This window comes from Natator depressus, chromosome 1 (genome assembly GCF_965152275.1).
Source record: "Natator depressus isolate rNatDep1 chromosome 1, rNatDep2.hap1, whole genome shotgun sequence".
Lineage (NCBI taxonomy): Eukaryota > Metazoa > Chordata > Testudines > Cheloniidae > Natator > Natator depressus.
This window is the reverse complement of record NC_134234.1, coordinates 257,555,826-257,578,566: the sequence shown is the minus strand read 5'-3', so window position 1 is coordinate 257,578,566 and position 22,741 is coordinate 257,555,826. Positions and strand designations below refer to the sequence as shown.

At 49.5% G+C, this 22,741-nt stretch overlaps 1 protein-coding gene across 1 annotated transcript; it reads right to left on the bottom strand.

Moving 5' to 3' along the window:
* Positions 1-223: 223 nt before the first annotated feature.
* Positions 224-4,039, bottom strand: LOC141980441 (histone acetyltransferase p300-like). Its single transcript, XM_074941675.1, has 2 exons — positions 3,931-4,039; positions 224-2,265 (listed from the first exon to the last, which is right to left on the bottom strand). The coding sequence occupies exon 2, from the start codon at positions 2,212-2,214 to the stop codon at positions 1,843-1,845; it is 372 nt and encodes a 123-aa protein (XP_074797776.1). The 5' UTR covers positions 2,215-2,265; positions 3,931-4,039; the 3' UTR covers positions 224-1,842.
* Between the last annotated feature and the right edge of the window lie 18,702 nt (positions 4,040-22,741).

Genomic DNA, 22,741 nt, shown 5'->3' with positions numbered 1-22,741 from the left:
TGAAAACATGGCTCAAAACCCAAAGACAAACATATAAACCCTAAAATGTTATATATTTATTTAATCTCATGATGTGGGGGGGGGGGAGCTGACTCATGCTCTTTGAACACTTGACACTGGCAGTATTGTGTGAAGGGTGTTAATGCTGTGTGAAGGATATTATAAAATAACACACCCTAATACCAGTGGCAAACACATGTTGTTTAATAGTTTAACTGCACCAGAAAAGAAAACAATATCCTAAAGCATTTTCACAACCAGGAGTACAGAACAATTCTAGCCCAGAATAGCCACTAATCTCTGAGAGCCTGTACCCTAGGCTGCAGAGCTGGAGGGGGGGCACGGCACCTGGGCCATGGCCTGACCACTTTTGAGCAGGTACATGGAAAATAGGGTTGCCATTGACTAGGCCGGGTTTTCTACTCTCTTGCCGGTTAAGAGATGTCACTTGCTGGGTCTTCGTTTTGTTGATGCTTGTGCGGTGATCTTGTGACTAGCGGTCACATGCCTCATGGCTGGAAGCATGCCATGGCAGCCACCCAGGTCCCACTCTGCATGCACAGCAGGCCGGGGCCTCACCTGACAGTTGCCAAAACCGCAATGGCACCTCTCAGCACCAAGAACCAGCCGGGAAGTGAGACAGACACATCAGCCAATGGCCAGGCTCGCCAGCAGGGAAGGGGTCAGGTGTGGAGTAGGAGAGATGGGGGTCCTGGGAGAGAACAGTATGGGGGGAGGGGCTTCCAGAGGGCTGAAGCTCTTGAGAAGGGGTAGACTAGGCCAGGGATTTCAGGTTCTCAGGAATGGTGGAGCACCTGAGAGTGGAAGAGGAGGGTCATACAGAGGGTGGCAAATCTATGTTCCCCAACTTTAAAGGGGGCATATGCTGCACTAAATCCAACCTCCCTCCCCAGCACCCCGTTCTTCACAGGAACTAGTGGAAAGCCAGGGGTTTGTGGGGAGAAGTAATACAGGAGAGCTCCTGTAGATGGCCCATACAGATCCTCTCTCCTGGGATATGTCTGCACATGACTGACCCAAGAATTATCTGAGATTTAATGAAGGATTTTTTCCCATTAGGTTAGTAGCTAAAAGGCACCTCCAGCCGCTTAGCCTTGATAGCCTGACCAACCCCACAGTGCATTGGTCTTACTCAGCTCAAAGTTTGAGGCCACTTTCAGCAGGAGGCTGCAGCACCACTGCATCTTTGGGAAACACTCCCTAAGCAGGCCTACAGCCTGGCGCTCTGGGACTCTCCTGACCAGTGCTGTCACCACAAGGAATGCAGGCTTCCGAGCCAGGGATAGAACATTCTCCCTGAGGTTGAAACAGAGACCAGCAACTTGGCTAGGATGAGGGAGAAGCCTGTCAAGGGCATTGGGAACGCAGAGGTGGGATGTTAAATGGTCCCTTTTGAAATGCTGTGGGGCGAGCATGGACAAACTGCTTCCCCTGGAATACACTATGCCGCAATCACTGAGAGGGAACTTACTGAGCAGCCCTATTGCCTTACAGTTCATAGTGCCCAGGACAGGTGCTGACACAGATAGATGGTCTCTTTCTCTCCATGCTGCCCATATAGAAAACTTTCCCCTTGTCAGGCCATTTATCTGTGCCAAGGGACACAGGCCTACTATGCTTCACTATAGCTTAAGCAAGATTGTCTAAGAAATGTCTTACAGGGTACAGGCCTGTAGGTTCCTTGTGTTACTGCTAAATATAATAAAAGGCTAAACTAGCTCTATGGGCTACACTGCTGGCCTGGTGGAGTTGTTGGGGTGGCTGGTGTTGGTGAAGGCAATCTTTGCTGCCAACCTATCACACCTGTCCTCTGCATGCTCGCTATCCTCCTCTCTGCTGCGGATGGTGCTGAAGTTGCTGTTGGAGGAGCTTGTGTTTAATCTTGAGGCAAAAGGGCACCGGGCACTTGTTCTCCTGGCAGTGCTTAGCATGGTAGCAGCAAAGAGCAACGAGCTGTTTGCAAAGAGGGCACCCTCCGTTGGTCTTGCGCTTGCAGCCTTTGGTGTGTCGGACAACCCGCTTCATCTTCTGACAGGACGGCAGTGAACAGTTGGCGTTACGACACTGGCAGGCATGGACAAGGGACTGGATACAGCGCTGGATGCTCAGGCGGCGGGAGTCACCAGGGCTCTGGGTGGTTGCAGTCTGCTGGTTGTTGCTCTCATCGTCTAGGCCAAGGCCCAATTTCTCCATCTTGTGGTCGTGGTTTTTAGTGTTATAACAGGTGATGCACAGGTCGTAATCCTGGAAACAGACAAAACATTTTGAAAATTAAAAAGCTGTCTACATAACCTGACACAATAAATATACAAATGGGGTCATGTCACCAACAAGGAAGCCCAACTGTCCCAGATGGACTGTGGTGGGGGAATTGGCCTTTTTGTTAATTATAAAGCCAGAAGGGACCATTGTGATCATCTAGTCTGACCTCTTGTGTAACACAGGACATACGACTTTCCTGGATTAATGTCTATTCAACTAGACCACTGCTTTTAGAAAACATCCAGTCTTGATTTCAAAGTTTGCAGTGATGGAGAATCCATCACAACCCATGCTAAATTGTTCCAATGGCTAATTACTGTCACTTAAATTTGCACCTTATTTCTAGTGTAGATTTCTCCAGCCATTGGATCTTGTTATACCTTTGCCTGCTAGATTGAAGGGCACTCTCATCACATTTCTTTTCTCCATGTAGGTAGCTCTAAACTGATCCAGTCACCCCTTAAACATCTCTTCGTTAAGCTAAACAGATTGAGCTGCTTGTAAGCATGTTTTCCAATCTTGTATTCATTCTTGTAGCTCTTCTCTGAACCCACTCCAATTTATCAACTTTTTTTTTTTAATTGCTAACAGTAGAGCCAAACGCACTATTCCAGCAGAAGTCACACCAGTGCCAAATAGAGATACTATAACCTCTCTTTTCCTACTCGATATTCCCCTTTTTATACAGCCAAGGATCACACTCGCTCTTTTAGCCCGTGTTGTACTGCCTTGTAATGTTCCTTCCATGGGCGGCGGGTCGCATAGGCTGCGGGAGGCTTTGCCTCCCCAAAGAGCCAGATGTGACCCTGCCCCCTGCTGTGACGCTCCCTGCGGACAGCTGTGGCTCCAGTCCTCTGGCTCCGAGTCCAGTCCTGTAGTGCTCCGGGGCTGGGCCAGCCGCCTTCCCACGCTCCAGAGCTATGCGCCACCCACCCTCCCAGTGCTCCTTTGGGGCTGGGGTCTAGCTGTGGGACTGGACCGATGGCCGCAGTGCGGGGGGAGGCTCTGGGCTTGTGGCGGGGGGGGAGTTGGCTCCAGCAGGGGTGGAAGGGTTGGGGCCTGGGGCGGAAGGGGAGGGGCTGGGGGCTGGCCTCCCGCAGCCGGTGGGTCACACGCCGCTCATGGTTCCCTCTAACCATTGCGCAGGCAGCTGTCAGTGTGAATGTACAACAGCGCTTTCCCTTCTGTGCTTTCAGAGCGGCGCCGTAACTTCTGAAAAAGCCCAGAAAGCTGTGGAGGAGAAAGAGGCGGCTACGAAGGAGTTCACAAATCCCTACGTGCAGCCTCAGGGGAGCAATTGGTACTTTTCCAAAAGATGCAGGCGCTAGAGGAGAAGTTCGAAGGAAGTAGGGCTCAGGGACAGGGAGCAAGAGAGGAAATATGCTGCTCGGCTGCCAGCTGAGGGGCTAGAAATCAGACGGTGATCGCGGGTGGAGAGACTCAGGGAGCTGGACTGGGTTTGTGATGTGTTCGAGAGAGAGAAGAGGGACACTGTGCCGAAGGGGGACACAGAGTGTGAGAGAGATCGGAGGACCGGAGCACCGGTTCCCATCCCCACGGGTCTGGTGGAGCCAAGGGAGCTGGAGCAACCTGCGGGGCCAGTTACTAGAAGCAGGGCGAGAGAGTTAGCACAGGCTGACATGGTACCTTCAGGAGCGGAGTCGGAGGCTGAGGCTCAGGAGGGGAAGGTCGCAGCAGCAGCAGCTGGGAGCAGTCTGCAAAGGGAAAAGTGATGCCCCAGAGTGGCGCAGCAGGAAGTGGGGTCACGTGTCCTTTCAGAGGAAGTGACTGGGGGTGCAAAGGTGAGCGGAGCAAAGGGGGCGGCGCTCTCCTCTGCCCCTACTAGCGACGAGGGGGTGCCCTTAGAGACTGGGATGGTTCAGGGACTAGCACAGGGGTTCGCAAACTTTTTTTTTTTTCCCACGGACCATTTGAAAATCGCTGCGGGGCTCAGCAGGCCACTTACTGAGCTTTCCAAATGTTGTTTGTTTCTGTTAGCTAACGATTGGAAAGCGCTTCGGATAAAAGCGCTTTGTAAAAAAAACCTTAATAATAATAAACTTCTTTTGCTCTACAATAAAAGCACACAGCTCATATTTTAATAGCAGTCGTCTGACCTTTCTAATGCGATGGAGGCGCTCTCTCTCCCCTGCCATGGCAGCCCCTGATCTGGGGCTGGGAAGGAGGGGGGGTCTTCCCCCCCCACAGCAGCCCCTGAGCTGGGGCTGGGAAGGAGGGGGGGGTCTCTTCTCCCCCCCCACAGCAGCCACAGAGCTGGGGCTGGGAAGGAGGGGGGGGTCTCTTCCCCCCCCACAGCAGCCACAGAGCTGGGGCTGGGAAGGAGGGGGGGTCTCTTCCCCCCCCCCGACAGCAGCCCCTGAGCTGGGGCTGGGAAGAAGGGGGGGGTCTCCCCAGCAGCCGCAGCCCTGGAGCTGGGGAAAGTCGTCTCTTTCTCTGGTCACTGCAGCCCTGCATGTCCCAAATTCCCCCCACCCCCTCTTCTCACCCCAGTGCCCCCTCCCACCTACCCCCTATTTCCCCCAAGGCCGCCACCTCACCTTACATGTGCGTCTTCTCCAGGGTCCAGGCACCTAATTAGTGGGGCCACGCCTGTGGGGGGCCCCACTAATTCGGTGGGTGGCCCTTCATTTGCTTGTGTGCGGCCACCCAGGTGCGCATCTTCGAGGGAACTGTCTGCAGACCACCTGAATAGAGCTTGCAGACCAGTGGTTTTAAAAACCTCTGGACTAGAAGATGCAGTGTTACAGGTGACACTAGTATCTGTGATGTAGTAATCGCTAGGTTACAACACAGAGAAAGACACCATCCAAGGGATGCTAGTTCTGCTCCTCCACCCAATGTTACATTGACACCATATAGGTCAAGAGACCCAGCCCCTTCGGGTGGGCACTTATTGACATTTGGGCGATCACCAGCACTGCTTAGGTCCCTAGAATTTCAAGGACCTTCTTCACCCCCTTGGTATGTGCTGGTATCACCTGGCGTACCTGTAACACCCAGTGTTCATGGACTGAGGGATGTCCTGTGTCAGTGTGGAGATGCCTTAAGTGTAGGATGTGGAGGTTTTTATGGCGAGTTACCCTGCTCACCCAGGATTATATGCAGGGGAAAGTTCTGATAGCTCTGATGCGGAATGTGCTGATCCGGGTAAGAGAGCCCCATATCCTGGATCGAGGAGTCAAAGCCCAGAAACCATAGATTCAGATCCAGGCAGCAAAAGCCCACATCCTGATCCAGGGAGATGAACCCTAGATTCTGATTCAGATTGTCCCATGGCAGCTGTTACAGGGATTAAGTCCCTAGATTTGATAGCTAAGCAAGTAGGGATGATGGAGGATGCTTTGGTTGTGATGCACGCACAGTGTGTGCAAGAAACTGTGAAAGTATTTGGCTTACCAAGGGAAGACTGGGTTAAAATCCTACAGCTCACAGTGAATTGAGCATTATGGAGCATTACTCCCTGAGTATACGGTAGGAGAGAGATCTTTTAAAGAAACAGTAGCCCTTTGGAACATAACCAGCACCCAGGACAAGCTGGAGTGGCCATCCTGTCTAACCTAAAGCAAAGACTGAATGCTGGTTGGTAATCCTGAGTTGCAAGCCCCCCCATGGAGTTTGCGTCCGAATAAATCCAGGCACTTGGCACCCTTAGATTTAGGCGCTGGGGCTTGCTGATCCTGCCTCTCCCTCTCATTTACTGCCGACACTACCAATGAGCAAGGCTGTGGGTGTGTGAACGGGTATTTGAACCCCTTGGAGGGTATGAAGTACTTCCTCTCCACAGGAGGGATGGAGGCCAGGTCTGCCAAATGGTCTTTGCATTGGCTTGTATAGTTCTGATGAGAGGTAGAGCGACCCTGGATGGTCCTTCTGGTGCCAGGATGGCCACCATAGGGGGTCCTCCGACTCTACCACCTCTTCGGCCTGCAGGTTCATATTCCGTGCCACCCTGCACAGGAGTTCCTGGTGGGCATGGCTATCTACGGGGGTGGCCCCGAGACGGAGGTGCCTGCCACTGTTGACCTGAATATTATGGGTTAGTTGTTATGGCTCACCGCTGATCGCATCCAACCAGAAGATTGTTAGATTCTTGTCCAATTCAGACTACAGGTCCGAGAACTCAGAGAGTTCTATAGCAGGAGAGGACTCTTGGGGTGCTTGGCAAAAACACTTGCACTGAGGACAATAACAAATTGATTAAAAACTTTATTGAGATTAACAAAAGAATAATAAATGGTATGAAACTTATGACTGCAAAACAGTAAAAGAATTCCAAAACTCCTGGTGGGAACATTCCTATTATAAATACCTTAACCTACCATACTCTCACCCTTCCTTGAGGACTCGGTAATAGGAGGTGAAGGACCAGCCTTACTCCTGGCATGCCCGATAACATGATGGGTCCCCAATAGTTAGGAATGTTGAGTGGTTATACTATACTACACAAGCTGAGCTGATAGCGTGATGGAAGGTAGAATGATAGGTAGATAGAAAGATAGTCTATAGAATATAGGAGAACAAAGAAAAGAAAAAAGCTCCCTAAGATATCCTTACATGATGTTTTATAGGATCCTGACACTATGTAATTCATATACCCTACTATACCCAAATCTTACTTCTGTACCCTAAGAAATTTATGGGTACCCTTATCCTATCAATTAGTGGATTATGACACTTACTCTCTACATATTAATAAGGATTGTCTCACTCCAAAAACGGCCAGCCTAGGCTTTCTTGGCGACTTCCAGGTTTGTGGTGTACCCTGCAGTTACCAGCTGGTTGCAGACGCCGGATAAACCTTTTCAATGTTGTGTGTAGTTCCTCCCTTTAGTTCCCCAAAGTTCAGGGACCATTTCTATCTATGCCAAAAGTTGTCAGTTTTTATGATGCCTTACTCTTAACTGATCATACTTTTAGCTGTTTAGCTGATCTTACTGGATACAGACAGGTAGTCTTCTTGCATTTCAGCAAAACTTATTCTATGTATAATTATTAGGAAACACATATCACATGCCTCAACACATCCTAATTTCACAGGAATTAATACTGATAAAATATAAGAATCCTATATGAAATGGATTAATTCAGAAAGAGAAACATATTCTATGATACGGCTGGCTGGATTAGTAGGATATAATAGCTAACTAAGTAATGCTATGCGCTACACCACCGCCTCGTTCGGGGCGGATCATGAGGACACTAGTGGGGGAACTGGGTCCTCTGGACCTTCTTGGTCCTTGGGGACCTGCTGCCCTGCTTCGAGCTCTGTGCCAGCCACACCAGTGGCACTCAATTGGAGGGAAGAAAAATTGATGCCTACCTGCAGAATCTGCAAGAACATTTAAATCAGGTCCACTTGCAGATAGCTGCTAAATTGGGGAAATTCAGATGAAAGGCAAAGGCCTACTTTGACAAAAAACAGAGAGAATACTTGGGAGGTTGGAGACCAAGTAATGGTGTTATCTTACAAAGCGCCAGAGCAAGGGCTGTGTAATCAATGGATCAGATCCTTCTGAATCATCAGTAAACTCAGATCAGCATTGTATAAAATTAGGCTAAGAGGGGTCAAGTGTAATAGAGACACAATCTCCCATGCTACCTCGTTAAAGCTGTATCAATCCAGGTCGCAGGAGCAGCTTCCGCCTCAGGACCTAGGGGAGCAACACCCAGCAGAATCGCAACAGCTGGAGATAAGCAGATCGCAACCAGGAAATGGACACTGATATTTCTGATTTACTACACCCTTATCATTGCTCTAAGGGTAAGACTGAGGGACTAAACTGTTACAAAAGGTGCAAACCCATGAAACCCGACGACATGTACATGCTCAATTGCTTGCACATCTGAAGCAGAACACCCCAACGAAAGGGATGAACAAACTATTATACTCAATCCAGAGCTTATCCACTGTCCTATTCGACAGGTTGAGGGAATTGGAGGGGAAGATGTCACCTTTGAATATAAATTGGATGAAGTAGTCTCACTGCCATCCAGTGGCTGGAAAAAGATTTGGCCCCTAGATGATGATTCAAAGGGGGAGGATGTAAAACCATACCTCCTCACCAACAAATTCAACTTCCCTTATGCACAGAATACCTTATGAGACTTGGAAAAACACAGCTATTTGTGATAACTTGATAACGGGGGGGAGTTTGACCTTATATAAACTTGAATATGAGGATGAAGACCAATATGAAGTATGCGGCAAAGAGTCCTGTGGCACCTTATAGACTAACAGATGTATTGGAGCATACCCACTTCGTTGGACGAAGTGGGTATTCACCCACGAAAGCTTATGCTCCAATACGTCTGTTAGTCTATAAGGTGCCACAGGACCCTTTGCCGCTTTTACAGATCCAGACTAACACGGCTACCCCTCTGATACATACAGTATGTGTTATAGCTACATACTGAATGTGACTTTTGAACTTAAGGTTTGCGATCCAGTTATTGATTATGACTGTGACAATCCAATACCTGATGATGTAACTTGTCCAATGATGGACCCAGGACCCACTAGTGGTCTCATCACAACACCCATATTAGGGGAATTGATTAATCAAATTTGGTTTATGCATATTTCTGTGGTGTTAAATTTGTCTAATTGGTATCTAGGCGAATTCAGCTATTGTAAGCATTCCAGAGTGGCTTCCTTTTTCTCAGTACTCCTTGTGGATAGGATTGCAGCTTATCAACAACAAATACAAGATGTTGTTCTGTTGGGGATGGATAATGAAATCCATGAATTGCATACCTCTAGGAGAAAGTGTAGCTTGAATCCTCTTGGAATTTTAGGATCCCTGACGGATCTTTGGAAGATTCCCAAACATATAGATTATGTGTTACAAGAGGAAGTCAACTGGGGGGATCAACCCAATGTTACATGGAATAAGGGGATTGTCACAAGAAAAGTGATTTACTGTTTACAACATGCATGACATAACCCAACTATTTAATGAGACACAATTTATACTCCTGAGGGCATTCTCTGCCAAATAATTAAAAATTCTGTGCCAAAAAATAAAAATTGTGCTCACAATATTTTAGGATTCTTCAAAATTCTGAAATGTTATTTGTCAAATAAATGTGGAGGCTCCAGCATGGCATTGGGGAGCACAGACCACTGGCTGCACAGAGATGGGAGATCACTGTGCAGCTCCACCCAGGATACGGACTCAGCAGTGACCCAACCCTGACACAGCGCAAGGGCCGGGCCTGCCCGAGAAACACCCCATGGCCTTGCCCATCCGTGCCAGGTGCACCAGGTGTGGGCAGGCAGGTGCAGCAAGGCAGGATCCAAGTGTGGAGGGGCTTAGTGTGGGGGGGATCCAGCTTAGTGTGGGTTGAGAGGGTTTTGTGTGGGGCAATCTGGGTGTGGGTGGCTCAGTGAGGGAGCCGGGTGTGGGGAGGGATCTGGATGCACAGGGGCTTGTTGCAGGGTCCTGGGTGCAATGGTAATAGGACTCTGCAGGGGGGGTTCAGGTGAAGGTGGTTGGGGCTCAATGGGGGGGGGTCTGGTTGTGGCAGGGGATAGAGCTCAGCAGGGGGGTCTGGGTGTGAGGGGGCTCAGTGGGGTGGGGATCCAGGTGCAGCTGGTTGGGTCTCGGTGGGGTGGGGATCCTGGTGCAGATGGCTCATCAAGGTGGTCCAGGTGCAGGGGGAGTGGGGCTCGGCAGGGGGGTTCTGAGTGTGGGGGGGTGAGGCTCGGAGGGAGGACCAGAGTATGAGGGGGTTTGGATGCACGGGGGGCAGCTCCTTGTACGGGATCCCTCCCCCTGCAGCTGAGGAGTGATGGGTGCAGGAAGCAGGAGCGGGGGGGAGGGGCCTTTGCAGAGCTTCCTGCAGCCGGGGGAGAAATCTGGGTCTGACCCAGCCCTGGATGCCGTGCAGGGGAAGAGGAAGTCCCATCCTCCCCAGCCCAGCCTGGTCTAGCAGCTGAGCCTGGTGCAGGGTAGGAGCCACCAGCTGGGTCTTCCCCAGTCCTGCCTCCTGCCCCACAGTGATTTACCTCTCTTCAGGCTGCCCTGGGCCCATGAAACATACTGCTGGGAAGGGTCATGTGACTGCTTTTGTAGCTTCCCTTTGTTTCCCTGTCAGAAAGTGATTTTTTCTGCAGGGAAGCAAAGAAATCTGTGGAACACATAAATTCTGTGCATGCGCAGTGGCGCATGATTCCCCCAGAAGTACAACTTAAAATTAACCAGCTGGTCACTTTAAACCAGGGGTCGGCAACCTTTGAGAAGTGGCATGGCAAGTCTTCATTAATTTAAGGTTTCGCGTGCCAGTAATAAATTTTACATTTACAGGGCCCCCCCGACGGAACCCCAGACTGGCAGTGGGCTGAGCATGGGCGGTGGCTGGGACCCTGGCTGGCGGGGACCGGGGGCCGGAACCCCAGACTTGCAGTGGGCTGAGCAAGGGCGGTGGCTGGGACCCTGGCTGGCGGGGACCGGGGGCCGGAACCCCAGACTGGCAGCGGGCTGAGCGGCTCAGCCCGCTGCCGGTCTGGGGTTCTGTCCACCGGCCCCTGCCAGCAGGGGTCTAGCCACCGGCCTTGCTCAGCCCGCTGCCAGTCTGGGGTCCCCGCTGCCAGCCCCGCTCATCCCGCTGCCAGTCTGGATGGACGGAACCCCGGGCTGGCAGCGGGCTGAGCAAGGCCGGTGGCCGGCAGGGGCCGGATGACGGCACCCCAGTCCGGCAGCAGGCTGAGTGGAGCCGGCGACCAGGACCCTGGCTGGCAGCAGAGTGCCATTAAAAATCAGCTCGCGTGCCGCATTTGGCACACGTGCCGCAGGTTGCTGACCCCTGCTTTAAACAATGATCAGCACAAGGATCAATATATAGGAAAAGAGATTAGCTGCCCTGCATATGGAAAGTATGTTGTAACTACAATCGCTGATGCATTACAATCTCTCAGATTGGGAAAGGTTCCTGATGTAATAAAAAAAGATGATCAGTTGTTGAGTTGGTATTGCCCCAAACGTTTTCAGAGGCTGGGAAAGGAACAATTCATATGTTTGGATTCGTGCCAGCGTTTATCAGGAAGTATAATGAGACAGCTGAGATCTTTGACACACCTCACCCCAACCGAGACAGTTGTTCTCTTTCTAAAGATTGTAAGATGACATGATCCTTGTATGTCTCATTCATGACCTTGTTACCAGTGTTTGACCGAGACAAGGATGTGGACATGCAATTGGTGGCTGTAGGTCACCTTGAAGACGACATCTCCAGAGAACGCATCAATGTGCCTCCTTCAGTGGTCCATCAACTCAAACCTGGAAAATTCCGCAGGTGGCCTACTGCTCTGAAAAAGGGCCTTGGCACATCTGTAGATGTAATGTGCTCGAGACAGACACTGTCCTGTGTGGACTTTAGGGAGAGGAGTTACGGAATAAATCATCCTCATTGTAGTGCCTGGTGACGTTGACCAAGTGGAAGACTCCGATGGAGAGGGTGACCTATGATGGACATGGCCAATTTTGTGTGGTAGCCAATCAAAAGAGGTACAAATATGGTCCCTTGGTGTGTCCTGTCACAGACCCAAATTTTTGTTTTACTCCAAAGCAACCTACTTTGACAGGGAACCAAGCCATTTCCCCAATCCCACTTTTGAAAACATCACCATCATTGAGTCTGACCCAGCCTATGAAGATTTAACTATCCAAAGTACACCCACATTTCTTGTCTATATTCCTCTGTTAAGCTTACAATTAAAGTCATTACTGGCTTGTAAGGAGACCCACCTCATACAAATTACTAACAATATGAATAAAGACAGGTTTCAGAGTAGCAGCCGTGTTAGTCTGTATCTGCAAAAAGAAAAGGAGGACTGGTGGCACCTTAGAGACTAACCAATTTATTTGAGCATAAGCTTTCGTGAGCTACAGCTCACTTCATCGGATGTATTCAGCGATGAAGTGAGCTGTAGCTCACGAAAGCTTATGCTCAAATAAATTGGTTAGTCTCTAAGGTGTCACCAGTCCTCCTGTTCTTTTTGCGGATACAGACTAACACGGCTGCTACTCTGAAACCTGTCATTATTGCATTTGTAACTCTGATTATTTTACCATTTGATTACTATTCCATTTAGCTCAATAAAAGGCTACATTTGTCTCAGTGTGAGGGTCCTGTCTTGCATCCTGAGGGTCCTTGCAAACTCTGTGTAGTCTGCTTCTGGGACAAGAACCTTATCATCTTCTGATCAGATTAATTGACGAGCCTACAACCCATACGATCCAAATTAATAATATGAACCTCCTAAAATCAGGCAACACTCTCCCTACTCTTGTGAGCTGGCCTGTTGCTAGTCCATTGAGCCCCAAACTGTGGGGCACAGTCCCCCTCGGGTGGTGTGTTCGGGGGGTGGGGAGAGCTGCGAGGCCTAGGCCAGTCCCCACTGGGGGTGGGAAGGGAGCGCCACACTTCCAGACCTGCTCCACTCCCAGGCTCACTGCATCCCCAACCCCATTCAGCCCCCAGTCATGCTAGACCTCCAGGCCCGATCTGCCCCCATCCCCAGCCCTGCTCTGCCCTCATTTCCTCTCTATGCCCCCCAACCAGCTCCACCCCCATCCCCAGCTCCACCTTCAGCCCAAGCTCCACTGCTGGGAATCCTTGACTGGGCAGTAATGGCAGGAAGGGGCACAGACAGATTCCATTAATGGTAAAGATGAGGTGGAGGGCATGACTGGAAATGTTTGTGCACCACTGTTTTTCATCTCATTATACTGGGGCAGGCCTTTCTGGTAGCAATCACATGCCTATTTGTTATGGTGTTGGTTTGTTTTATAATGAAAATAAGATCACAGTCATTTTTAAAATATTGAGCTGAAAAAATACTGAAACTTTATTTTAATCAGTAACCCAAATATTTTTTCAGTTCAGTTCCAGATAAGTAGGTAGAACAAAATGATGGTTCCAGTTTAGTTCCCGTTTAAACACCAGTTTGAACTGGTTCTCTGGTTTAACTCCCAGGGCAGAATAGATTATTTGGGCAGTTCAGATACCAGGTAAGACATCGAAGTGCTCTCGGGTGGTTCTAAAATAAGCAACACAGGGACAGAGAATGATTCTAAGCATCTAAACAATGAGACTGGCTCAGCAATTCCTTGCTTATTCAGCAAGGAATCACTAAAGGAGGTAGGTGGGTGAAGTGGCTCCTGGGCCAGGGCTGTCAGGCGGATCCTGGGGGGTGGTAGGGCACTGGAGAGGGGAAAAGGCAGAGGGAGGCAAATCTATGTCTCCTCCCACACACACACACACTTTAAATGGTGCATCTGCCTCCCTAAATCTAACCCCCAGAGTTAGGGTGCAGGGTGAGAGAAAGGCCCCATCACACAGATGGGGAGATTTTTAAAAGGTACAAATGGGAGTTAACCATGTTGCCAACTCCTGCAATTTTATGGTGGCTCTGACAACGTCTGGTGATCTTCCTGAAGCCCAAGGGGCTGGAGCCCAGAGCCATCTCAGCTTTCATTTAAAAATCAAACAAACTTCCTCGGCCTCCCACTTGCAGAAAAAAGCTTGACCAGGCGATGGGAGTGTAACCCCCCAGGCTCAGAAACCAGCAGGAACATGCAAAGCACCAATGTTAAAAAAAATCTCCTGGATGCTCTGCTCCGCTGTGCTGCCCTAGGTGTGGGCCCTGTGGGGGGTGGGGGAGATGCCCCACAGCCCACTGGATATGGCTTTTCCCCAGGGTCCCTCCCTCTCTCTGTGAGCAGATGGCCCTGCCCCTTCCCCCAGGACTGGCAGAGCAGGGGGTGTCTCCTCCAATGGAAAGGGGGGGTCCCCACTATTGGCACTCTCCCCTTTGCGTCTGGCCATGTGCATCTCTCGGGTGGGGCGAGGCACAGAAGTGCTGTGTCACGCCCAGGTGTCACCAGTGCCACACACTCAACTTATCCCTACCGGTGTCACCAGCCAGCTTGCCACCACAGCCCCATCACTCAGCCCCTGGTCGCACAGCCAACGGGCATTCATCCCGCCCGTGTGCAGCCAATCAACACTGGGGACGGGAGCCACCAGCCTCCACCACCATCCCCGAGGGAGGCCTTTCTGAAACCCAGTGCAGCACATTCCTATTAGAACAAGCCCTGAGAGGCATGCTGCCCCCTACCCGCAACAGCCCGTACTCAAGCATGCTCATTAATATGGAGTGTGTTACCCAAAGGAAAGTATCACAGCGCCCACTGCAGAGGGGCTCTCGAAGTAACCATACCTCCCCTGCTGCATACTGCCCCTGCTGCAGGAACGCAGTGATGCAAATACATTACAACACTGCTTAAGACTGTCTAGGCTGTGTAACTGCACTGAGGGAGAGTCAAAAGCTGGGGGAAGGGAAGGGCATGTTTGCCCCCCACCCATCCCTGCAGTGGTTGGGCCTGTGCTGGAACAGCAGAGGCCAGGCCGGATGGCACCATTTCCTGGAATCGATGTCATGCGTCTCCCACTCCCCACCACAAGGCAGCTGCTACATCCTGTGACTGACAGAACACACGCCAAGCTTTGGGGAAAGGAGGCGTGAATTTCATTTCTTGTCTGTAGATACTCGACTCTGTAGACTTGATGCAACCTGCTGAATTTGCTTGGGGAAAATGCTGTGTTTAAAAAAAAACAAAAAAACTTATTGTTCATGCAATACAGGGATGGCGTTAGCTATTTTGCCTTACGCCTAGTTCACATTGTGAGGGGCCTGACTCATGATTTGGGGGTTCCTAGTGGTACGGATGCTAGTATGGACAGGACGGTTCTGATGACCCAGTTATTTAGGCGGAATTTAAGCTGGCTGGAGAGAAGCTAGTCGTGGAAATGGTTCTGTGCTGCTCTGGGTGCTTTGTGTCTGCTACTGTCTGGTTTAGTTCTGGCAGCAGAATGCAGAAAATACACCACACAGGCTTTCAGACCCTTCCCCCATCATTTTACTTTCCTAGGGTCTATCTACGCCAGCCAAGCCATCTGCCAGTGTGGGATCGTGCGTGGAGGCCCGGATTTGAGAAATCTAACATCCACAGAACTGGCTAAATCTTATGACCTCTTATAAAAACACATAGAAAAATGCCTTTGAGGATCAGCAATTGTCTAGGAAGTTAATGGTGTCCTAAAGTTACCCAGTTAAGCCAGTGCAGTTAGAGATTAATGTGACTGGTTCATAAAGTCCGCTAAGCCCTGTCCCACAATGCACTAGTCACTCTCCAGTTGGTCTGTCTGGTGTACTTTCTGCATTCCACTGCCCAGGGCGGAGCTTGGCTGGAAGCCACTTAGTCGTACAAATACTGCTGCAAACACGCTGCAGCTCATTGGCAATTTCCTCTTCTACAGGTGCATTCAAATAGTACATCTCGGAGCACACCATCATCCAGCTGGCCTGCAATGCCAGGCAAAAACTAAGGATGGCAAGACAAAATTATATGATCAAGGACTAGAATAACCAGTCCAGAGTGGGAGGAGGACAGGCCCCTTCAATGCTGTGCCTCTCCACCCAGCCCGACACTCAAGGAGAGCAGGAGGCCAGCAACATTAATCCTGGATGATAAGGAGGGGCAGTAGGGAAGACCAGGATGTGGAGGAGCATGACAGGGAACTACCAGGCCCCCAGGACATTTTTGGGGTCCCCCAGGATGACCACATGTCAGAAGACTTACAGGGATGGTGTGCGCGACATGGCAGACGTGTTGGAGGGGATGGAATCGAAGGAAGAGGCACCCTTTAAACAACGTAGCATTTTTTAAATTGCGCAATAGACCAAGAGCAACTGAGAGAGCAGATGCAAAACGTGACTTTTCCAGGTCCATGTTCAAAGCAGACACAAAAGAACAGGCATAAGGGTTTAGGAGTGTTTGTCAAGCCTTGTCAGCACACAAACTGGAACCAAAAACTAAACTGGTCGTGATTTACACTGTTAGCCACAAGTCAGTATGCGGACATGTATTTCAAGAATAGGAGTGTCCTATTTCAATATTCATAGACAAGATGTTTAACTATTTCATTCTCTCACCTGCTATGTAGTTCTGAGGACTTTTCCACACAGCAAAATGTATTGAAATGGCTCTGTTACAACCAGTGTCTTTTCTGCTTTGGGTAACACTGATCTATCTGAGATAACATTTTAATCTGATAACTCCAAGACAATAAAAAGGTCCCCCAGCCAGAGCCGGTGCTAGGCATAAGCAGACTACACAATTGCTTAGGGCCCTAAGCAGCTCCCAGGAGACCCTATTAATTAATAGTATGTATTGTGGGTGGGGTGGCCCCCAAAATATTCCTACTTAGAGCCACCGATGGGCTAGCACCGGCACTGCCTACAGCCCAAGTGAAATCCTCAGTGACATCAATGCCACCTTCACCACTTTGTTCCTAGTTGCCTTCCTAGGGCTTGTACTTGTATGACTGACAGAACCAGTTGGATGGGCCACTCTTAGCCGGTGTAATTGCCGGCTGGTTCCCTTTTCCTCTCACCAGGGTCGACCCTAGACCATGTGGCGCCCCAGGCGAGGAGCATCTTCAGTGGCCCACATTTCATTTGTTAAACTTTTGAATACTCTATTTTTTATTGCATTTGTAGCCCATTTCATGGTTTGATGCACAATTTGCACGCATGAGTCGTCCCTGTCATATAGTCACTACTTACACTCTTCAAGTCTTAAAACACAAGTATACTTTCACAATTACACAAGGTTCACAATATCACAGCTGGACACTACTGCAGTTAATTCTTATATCTCACTGACTGACTGACGACGCCCTGCCCCTTGTATACCCGTGAGGGCATGGCAGACAACATTCTAGGATGGGGCGGGCAAACTTTTTGGCCTGAGGGCATCGGGTTTCGGAAATTGTATGGAGGCCTGGTTAGGGAAGGCTGTGCCCCCGCCCCCCCATCCGTCCCCCCTTGCTTCTCGCCCCCTGACGGGGGCCTCCCCAGGACTCCTGCCCTCATTCAACCCCCCCCATTCCCCACCCTCTGACCACCCCGCCCCCATCCACACCCCCGCCCCCTGACCACCACCCTGAACTCCCCTGCCTCCATTCAACCCGCCTGCTCCCCACCCTCTGACCGCCCCGACCCCATCCACACCCCCACCCCGACCCTCTATCCACCCCCCGCCACTCCCTGCCCCCTTACTACACAGCACAGAGCACCGGTGGCTGGCGGTGCTACAGCTGCGCCGCCCAGAGCGTTGCACCGGTGGAGTGTAGTAAATTGCTCTCCGTAACTGCGACCAGTAGCATGTCCCTACACGGAGCCGTTTAATACACTACACCAGCAGCATGGTGCGCTGAGGCTCTGGGGGGAGGAGGAACAGCGGGGGAGGGGCTGGGGGCGAGCCTCCTGGGCCAGGAGCTCAGGGGCCGTAGTTTGCCCACCTCTGTTCTAGGAGGTTCCAGGAACATGTAGTTCTCAAAGTCTGGAAAGGTCCATGAGATTCTATGAAGGTCCAGAACATTCTAGGAGGTTAGTAAAAAATGGATCCACATATAGAATACCTGAAATGTTACTTCCAACATTCTATTTTTCCTTTTGTCACTAACAGAAACAGCACCCCGAACCCAGCACCCCCCAAGCCCGGAACTCCATGCGGTCACCTGCCCCTAAATCCGGCCTGGCCTCTCACTCCCACAGCTCCACTCCCTGAGGCTGGTGCCTGTTTCCTGTCTAGGGTGACCAGACAGCAAGTGTGAAAAATCGGGACAGGGGATGGGGTGGGTAAAATAGGAGCCTACAAAAGAAAAAGACCCAAAAATCAGGACTGTCCCTATAAAATCGGGACATCCGGTCACCTTATTCCTGTCCTCCACATTGGGCTGAAGTGGAGGGAGTCACAGTGACGCATCACCAGCTGCTTTTACAGGCTCTGCTTAAAAAGTAATTTATCAAGGGATGAAAAGGGGCATTTGGTTGGCAATTGCTCCTCTTCCATTACTGCCTCAGAAACATCAGCAGGAGAGTGGGTTTTTGTGTGTGTGTGTAGGGGGTGTGTGTGTGTGAGAAAACCTGGATTTGTGCTGGAAATGGCCCAACTTGATCATCATACACATTGTAAGGATAAGCTATTGCCAGCAGGAGAGTGGGGTGGGGGGAGGTATTTTTTCATGCTTTGTGTGTATAAAAGATCTCCTACACTTTCCACTGAATGCATCCGATGAAGTGAGCTGTAGCTCACGAAAGCTTATGCTCAAATAAATTGGTTAGGCTCTAAGGTGCCACAAGTACTCCTTTTCTTTTTGCGAATACAGACTAACACGGCTGCTACTCTGAAACCTGTCAGAAACATCAGACATTCCAACTTTAAAAAACAAACAAAACAAAAAAAACCTTTAGAAATAGCAGCTGTTCCTTGGAGAAGCCAGCAGCCACTCTCCCAGCCCTTAGTCTAAGGTGTGGTGGTGTTTGTTAGGCTTTTAAACAAGAGATTAAAAAAAAATTGAGCCCAAACCCCTCTCCTCCAGCAGTTTAGCTCCAATAGCCAGTTTGGGTGCTGCCAGTGGCATTTATTATACTAAATAAGGTCTCTTCACTGTCACCTTGTCCCCCTCTTCATTTGTCTGTTGAATACACCGGTTGTCTCATTATATGCCAAGGTTGGAAGCTCTTTGGGATGGGAATATTAAAAAAAAAAAAATCCCATTCCTAGCCCCATAGAGCCCTGATCCATGCTGGGAAACCTCTAGCTACTAACACAATATAAAGATCTTCATTCGGGCAGAGTATCCTTCCAGAAAAATGGCATCCACTCATCCAAGTTATTAATGTAAAAAACCAGAAAGCTAAACAAACTCTATGAATCCCTTCTTCAATGCTTAGCAGCCCTGGAGAGGGCTTTGTTGTGTAATGTGCAGTGAAAGTGCTAAACAACGCATCTTTAAATCCAGACTGGCGTGTGTGCTCTCTCTCTCTCTTCTCTACCTCAAAGAGCAGTTATTGGATGGGATACAGGAACTGCTGGGTGAAATCCTATAAGTTGTGATATACAGGATAGACTAGATGATCAATGTGGTCCCTTGTGGCCTAAAAAAAAAAAAAAAAATGAAGCTGGCAGAGAGAAGATGCAAAAGATTTTTGCAAAGGGCTTTTTGGCCATGTGTACAGGGCCTCCCACCTATACATTATATGTGAAACACACACATTCACCTTCTGTAAGGGGAGTTGCATGCATTTAAAAATCCTTATTTTGGTATTTGACAATGCCAGGTATCACCACCCCTACAACAATCCCCCACCCAAAGAAACAGACAATCCTATATCATGCTTGCATGGCCAAAATAATGAAAAGGCAGTGATAGAAGAGCCTTATAACTCTGAATTCAGCTAAGATCAGTTTCTTTAAACTGATTGTTAACATTCATACAATATTGACTCTGAACAAAACAGAATTCAGTGAGAGCAGTCAGCTTGCAAGATACCCCACTGCACCTCATGGGCGCCTAACTGCATCTCCGGCTATTATTCCAGCTCACAACAATGGATGAATAACAAAGTGAGTAGCAAAGCACAGTCACTTGCAAATGCCTCCTCCAGGAAGAGTGTGAATTACACAGCAGACGTTCACACTTGGTAGACAAGCAAGCATGTTATTGTGTTACTGTGTGTATATACTCTGACTAGGGTTAGTTTAGGGCACGCAGTCAACACAGGTGACTACAGATTAGCACGGAGGCATGTTAGCGGAGTTTAAAAAAATAATGGCCCTGAAGATCACATTAAATGGATCCCTAATGACATATATATCAAAATAGTTTCAGACATTAGAGGTGGCTTATTGACAAATAGCTTTAGGTCTAAACTAATGAAATGTGTAACTCAACCCCTCTGGAACAAATAGAACACAGGGAGGACAATACACCAGGGCCAAGGTTTTCAGATGTATAGGATCTTACTGACCAGCATCTCTCAATATCAGTCCACTTCAGTGTGGTGAGTGCTCAAAGGTGCAGCACTGGGATGGATGTGTTCCTGCAGTTGCTGCTGATACACTGGTTGTGGTCACACCAGAGCAACCCCAAAAGGAGAGCCGTGTTTGCAAAGGCAGGTAACACCAAACACATTTCCCTTTTAAATGAAACTCCAGCAATCCCAGGGCCATGAAGCAAAAAGCAGCAGGTGGAAGAGGAAAAATTCTCCCCACCCTTTCTCAATCAATCAATCAGTAAGGTTCAGCAGCAGAGGAAGCTGATTGAGATGATGCACCTCTAAGTAATTCCAACAGACCCCTCCCCCTGTTCTTCACAGCAACTGATGAATAGCAGGGAGTTAGTCAGGAGAAGTAATACAGGAGAGCTCCTGTAGATGGCCCATACAGATCCTCTCTCCTAGGATATGTCTGCACATGACTAACCCAATAATTATCTGAGAGATTTATTGAAGGATTTTGTTCCATTAGGTTAGTAGCTAAAAGGGCACCTCCAGCCTCTTAGCCTTGATAGCCTGACCAACCCCACAGTGCATTGGTTTTACTCAGCTTGAAGTTTGAGGCCACTTTCTGCAGGAGGCTGCAGCACCACTGCATCTTTGGGAAGCACTTCCTAAGCAGGCCTACAGCCTGGCGCTCTGGGACTCTCCAGTCACAAGGAATGCAGGCTTCCGAGCCATGGACAGAACACTCTCCTTGAGATTGAAATAGACACCAGCAGCTTGGCTAGGATGAAGGAGAAGCCTTTCAAGGGCATTGGGAACACAGAGGTGGGATGTTAAATTGAGGTGAGCATGGACAAACAAACTTCTTCCCCCTTGAAGGAAAGGAAAGTTACTTAACAGCCCTACTGCCTTACAGTTCATAGTGCCCAGGACAGGTGCTGACACAGATAGAAATACACTATCTGTGCTGTCCACGTAGAAAACTTTCCTCTTGCTGTTACACAGGATTTTCCTAATCAGTTTCCAATTCTCTAGCAGTATCTGCCAGACATCCTGTTCTACTAACTTAGCAAAGTATAACCTTCACGCTAGGTTAGAATCCAGGAAAGGAGGAGGAAAGAGGGAGGTAGATGCAATTCTTCATGGCAGTAAAGCCAAAGCCCCCTGTGGCCTACAGACACACTTGGTGACAGTGATGAATGTGGGAATTTTGGTAGTGTTTTTTATTTCTATGAGCACCTCAGTTTCTCTCTGGGCTTTGTATTGCTATGCACTAACTGCAAAGGGAAGGGGCAAGGTATTGGAATCTTGCAATGGTCGGTCTGGATATCAGCGCCATTAAACTGAATAAAGTCTACACCTGTGAATGGAGGAGCCAGAAGACACAAAGGAAACCCCAATGGCCAGGACATTGATGCCTAGCCACCAACGTTCTCCTCACCTCCCCCGCAGGCAAACTGGCTCCCTGCTGGAGAGCAAAGGGGAAAGGCCTCACATGCTGTGTTAAGAGCTGTGCTCTCCCCTGGGATGGGGACAAAGAACAGGAAGAGAAAGGAAGCAGAGTTGGCTTCTACAGCGGCATGACTCAGGGAGCCAACGCTCACGTCTGAACTCTGTCTTAACCCTTGCTTCTTGATGCTGACCTATGGACTTTCAGATGCTGTATGCCAGGGGACTTGGCTTGGTGTTGCTGCAAATATCTATCAAAGCACTGCTCCCTCCAGGGGTGAAGAACAAGCCTCCCACAGGAGCCTAGCTCAGCTGGACTTGTTGCAGGAAGCCACACAGAAAAATAGGAATCCCCAGCCCCCAAAGGCCCTGTCTCAGAGGCTATGGGCCTTTCCCTGTGGAACTGTTTGGATCCTGGGGAGTTACCCCTTCAGCCCCCAAGGGGCTGGTTACACACTGGGGCAGACACCAAACCTTGCAGATCCATGACCGTGACAACCTGCCGCTGGGATTTTGAAGGAGAGCCAAAGCTGGTCACAACTCAAATCCACCCTGAAGCTCTTGGGGTCTCCCTCCCTCTGACCCCCATAATGGATCCGATTAGAGACTGATCATTGCCTACCCAGGGTGTAAATTTAGGGCAGATTTAGCACTAGCTAAGGAAACAGTCTTCACTGAAGCCTCTTCAGGCACTGGCCCTGCAGGACAGACTGGAAATTTTAGGTTAGAAAACGGGCACGCTAAACTTTTGCCAGAGCCATCATCCTTGGAAGAAGGTTGGGATCAGGCAAAATAGTTCCTGGAACTAAAATCCCTAGCAAAGACATACAAATTAACACTAAACTGAGTATTTACTATGGAACTAGGGTTAGCTGGAGGAGGAAGCAAACTGCACCTTGTGGTTAGAGGCTGAGGGATGAGGAGTTCTGGCATATGTGTATGCAGCCTTAGTTCCTTCCAATCTGCCCTGCACCTTTCCATGGCACAACAGAAAGCCTGCATTAACAGGCTGGAGAATTCTGGCTTGGTGTGGAATGTGTAGATACAGTTCAGGAGTGGTGATCTGTATTAACAATACTTGAGAGAATCCCAAGCTTCTCACTGGAGTGCTTTCCATGGACCCTAATGAGG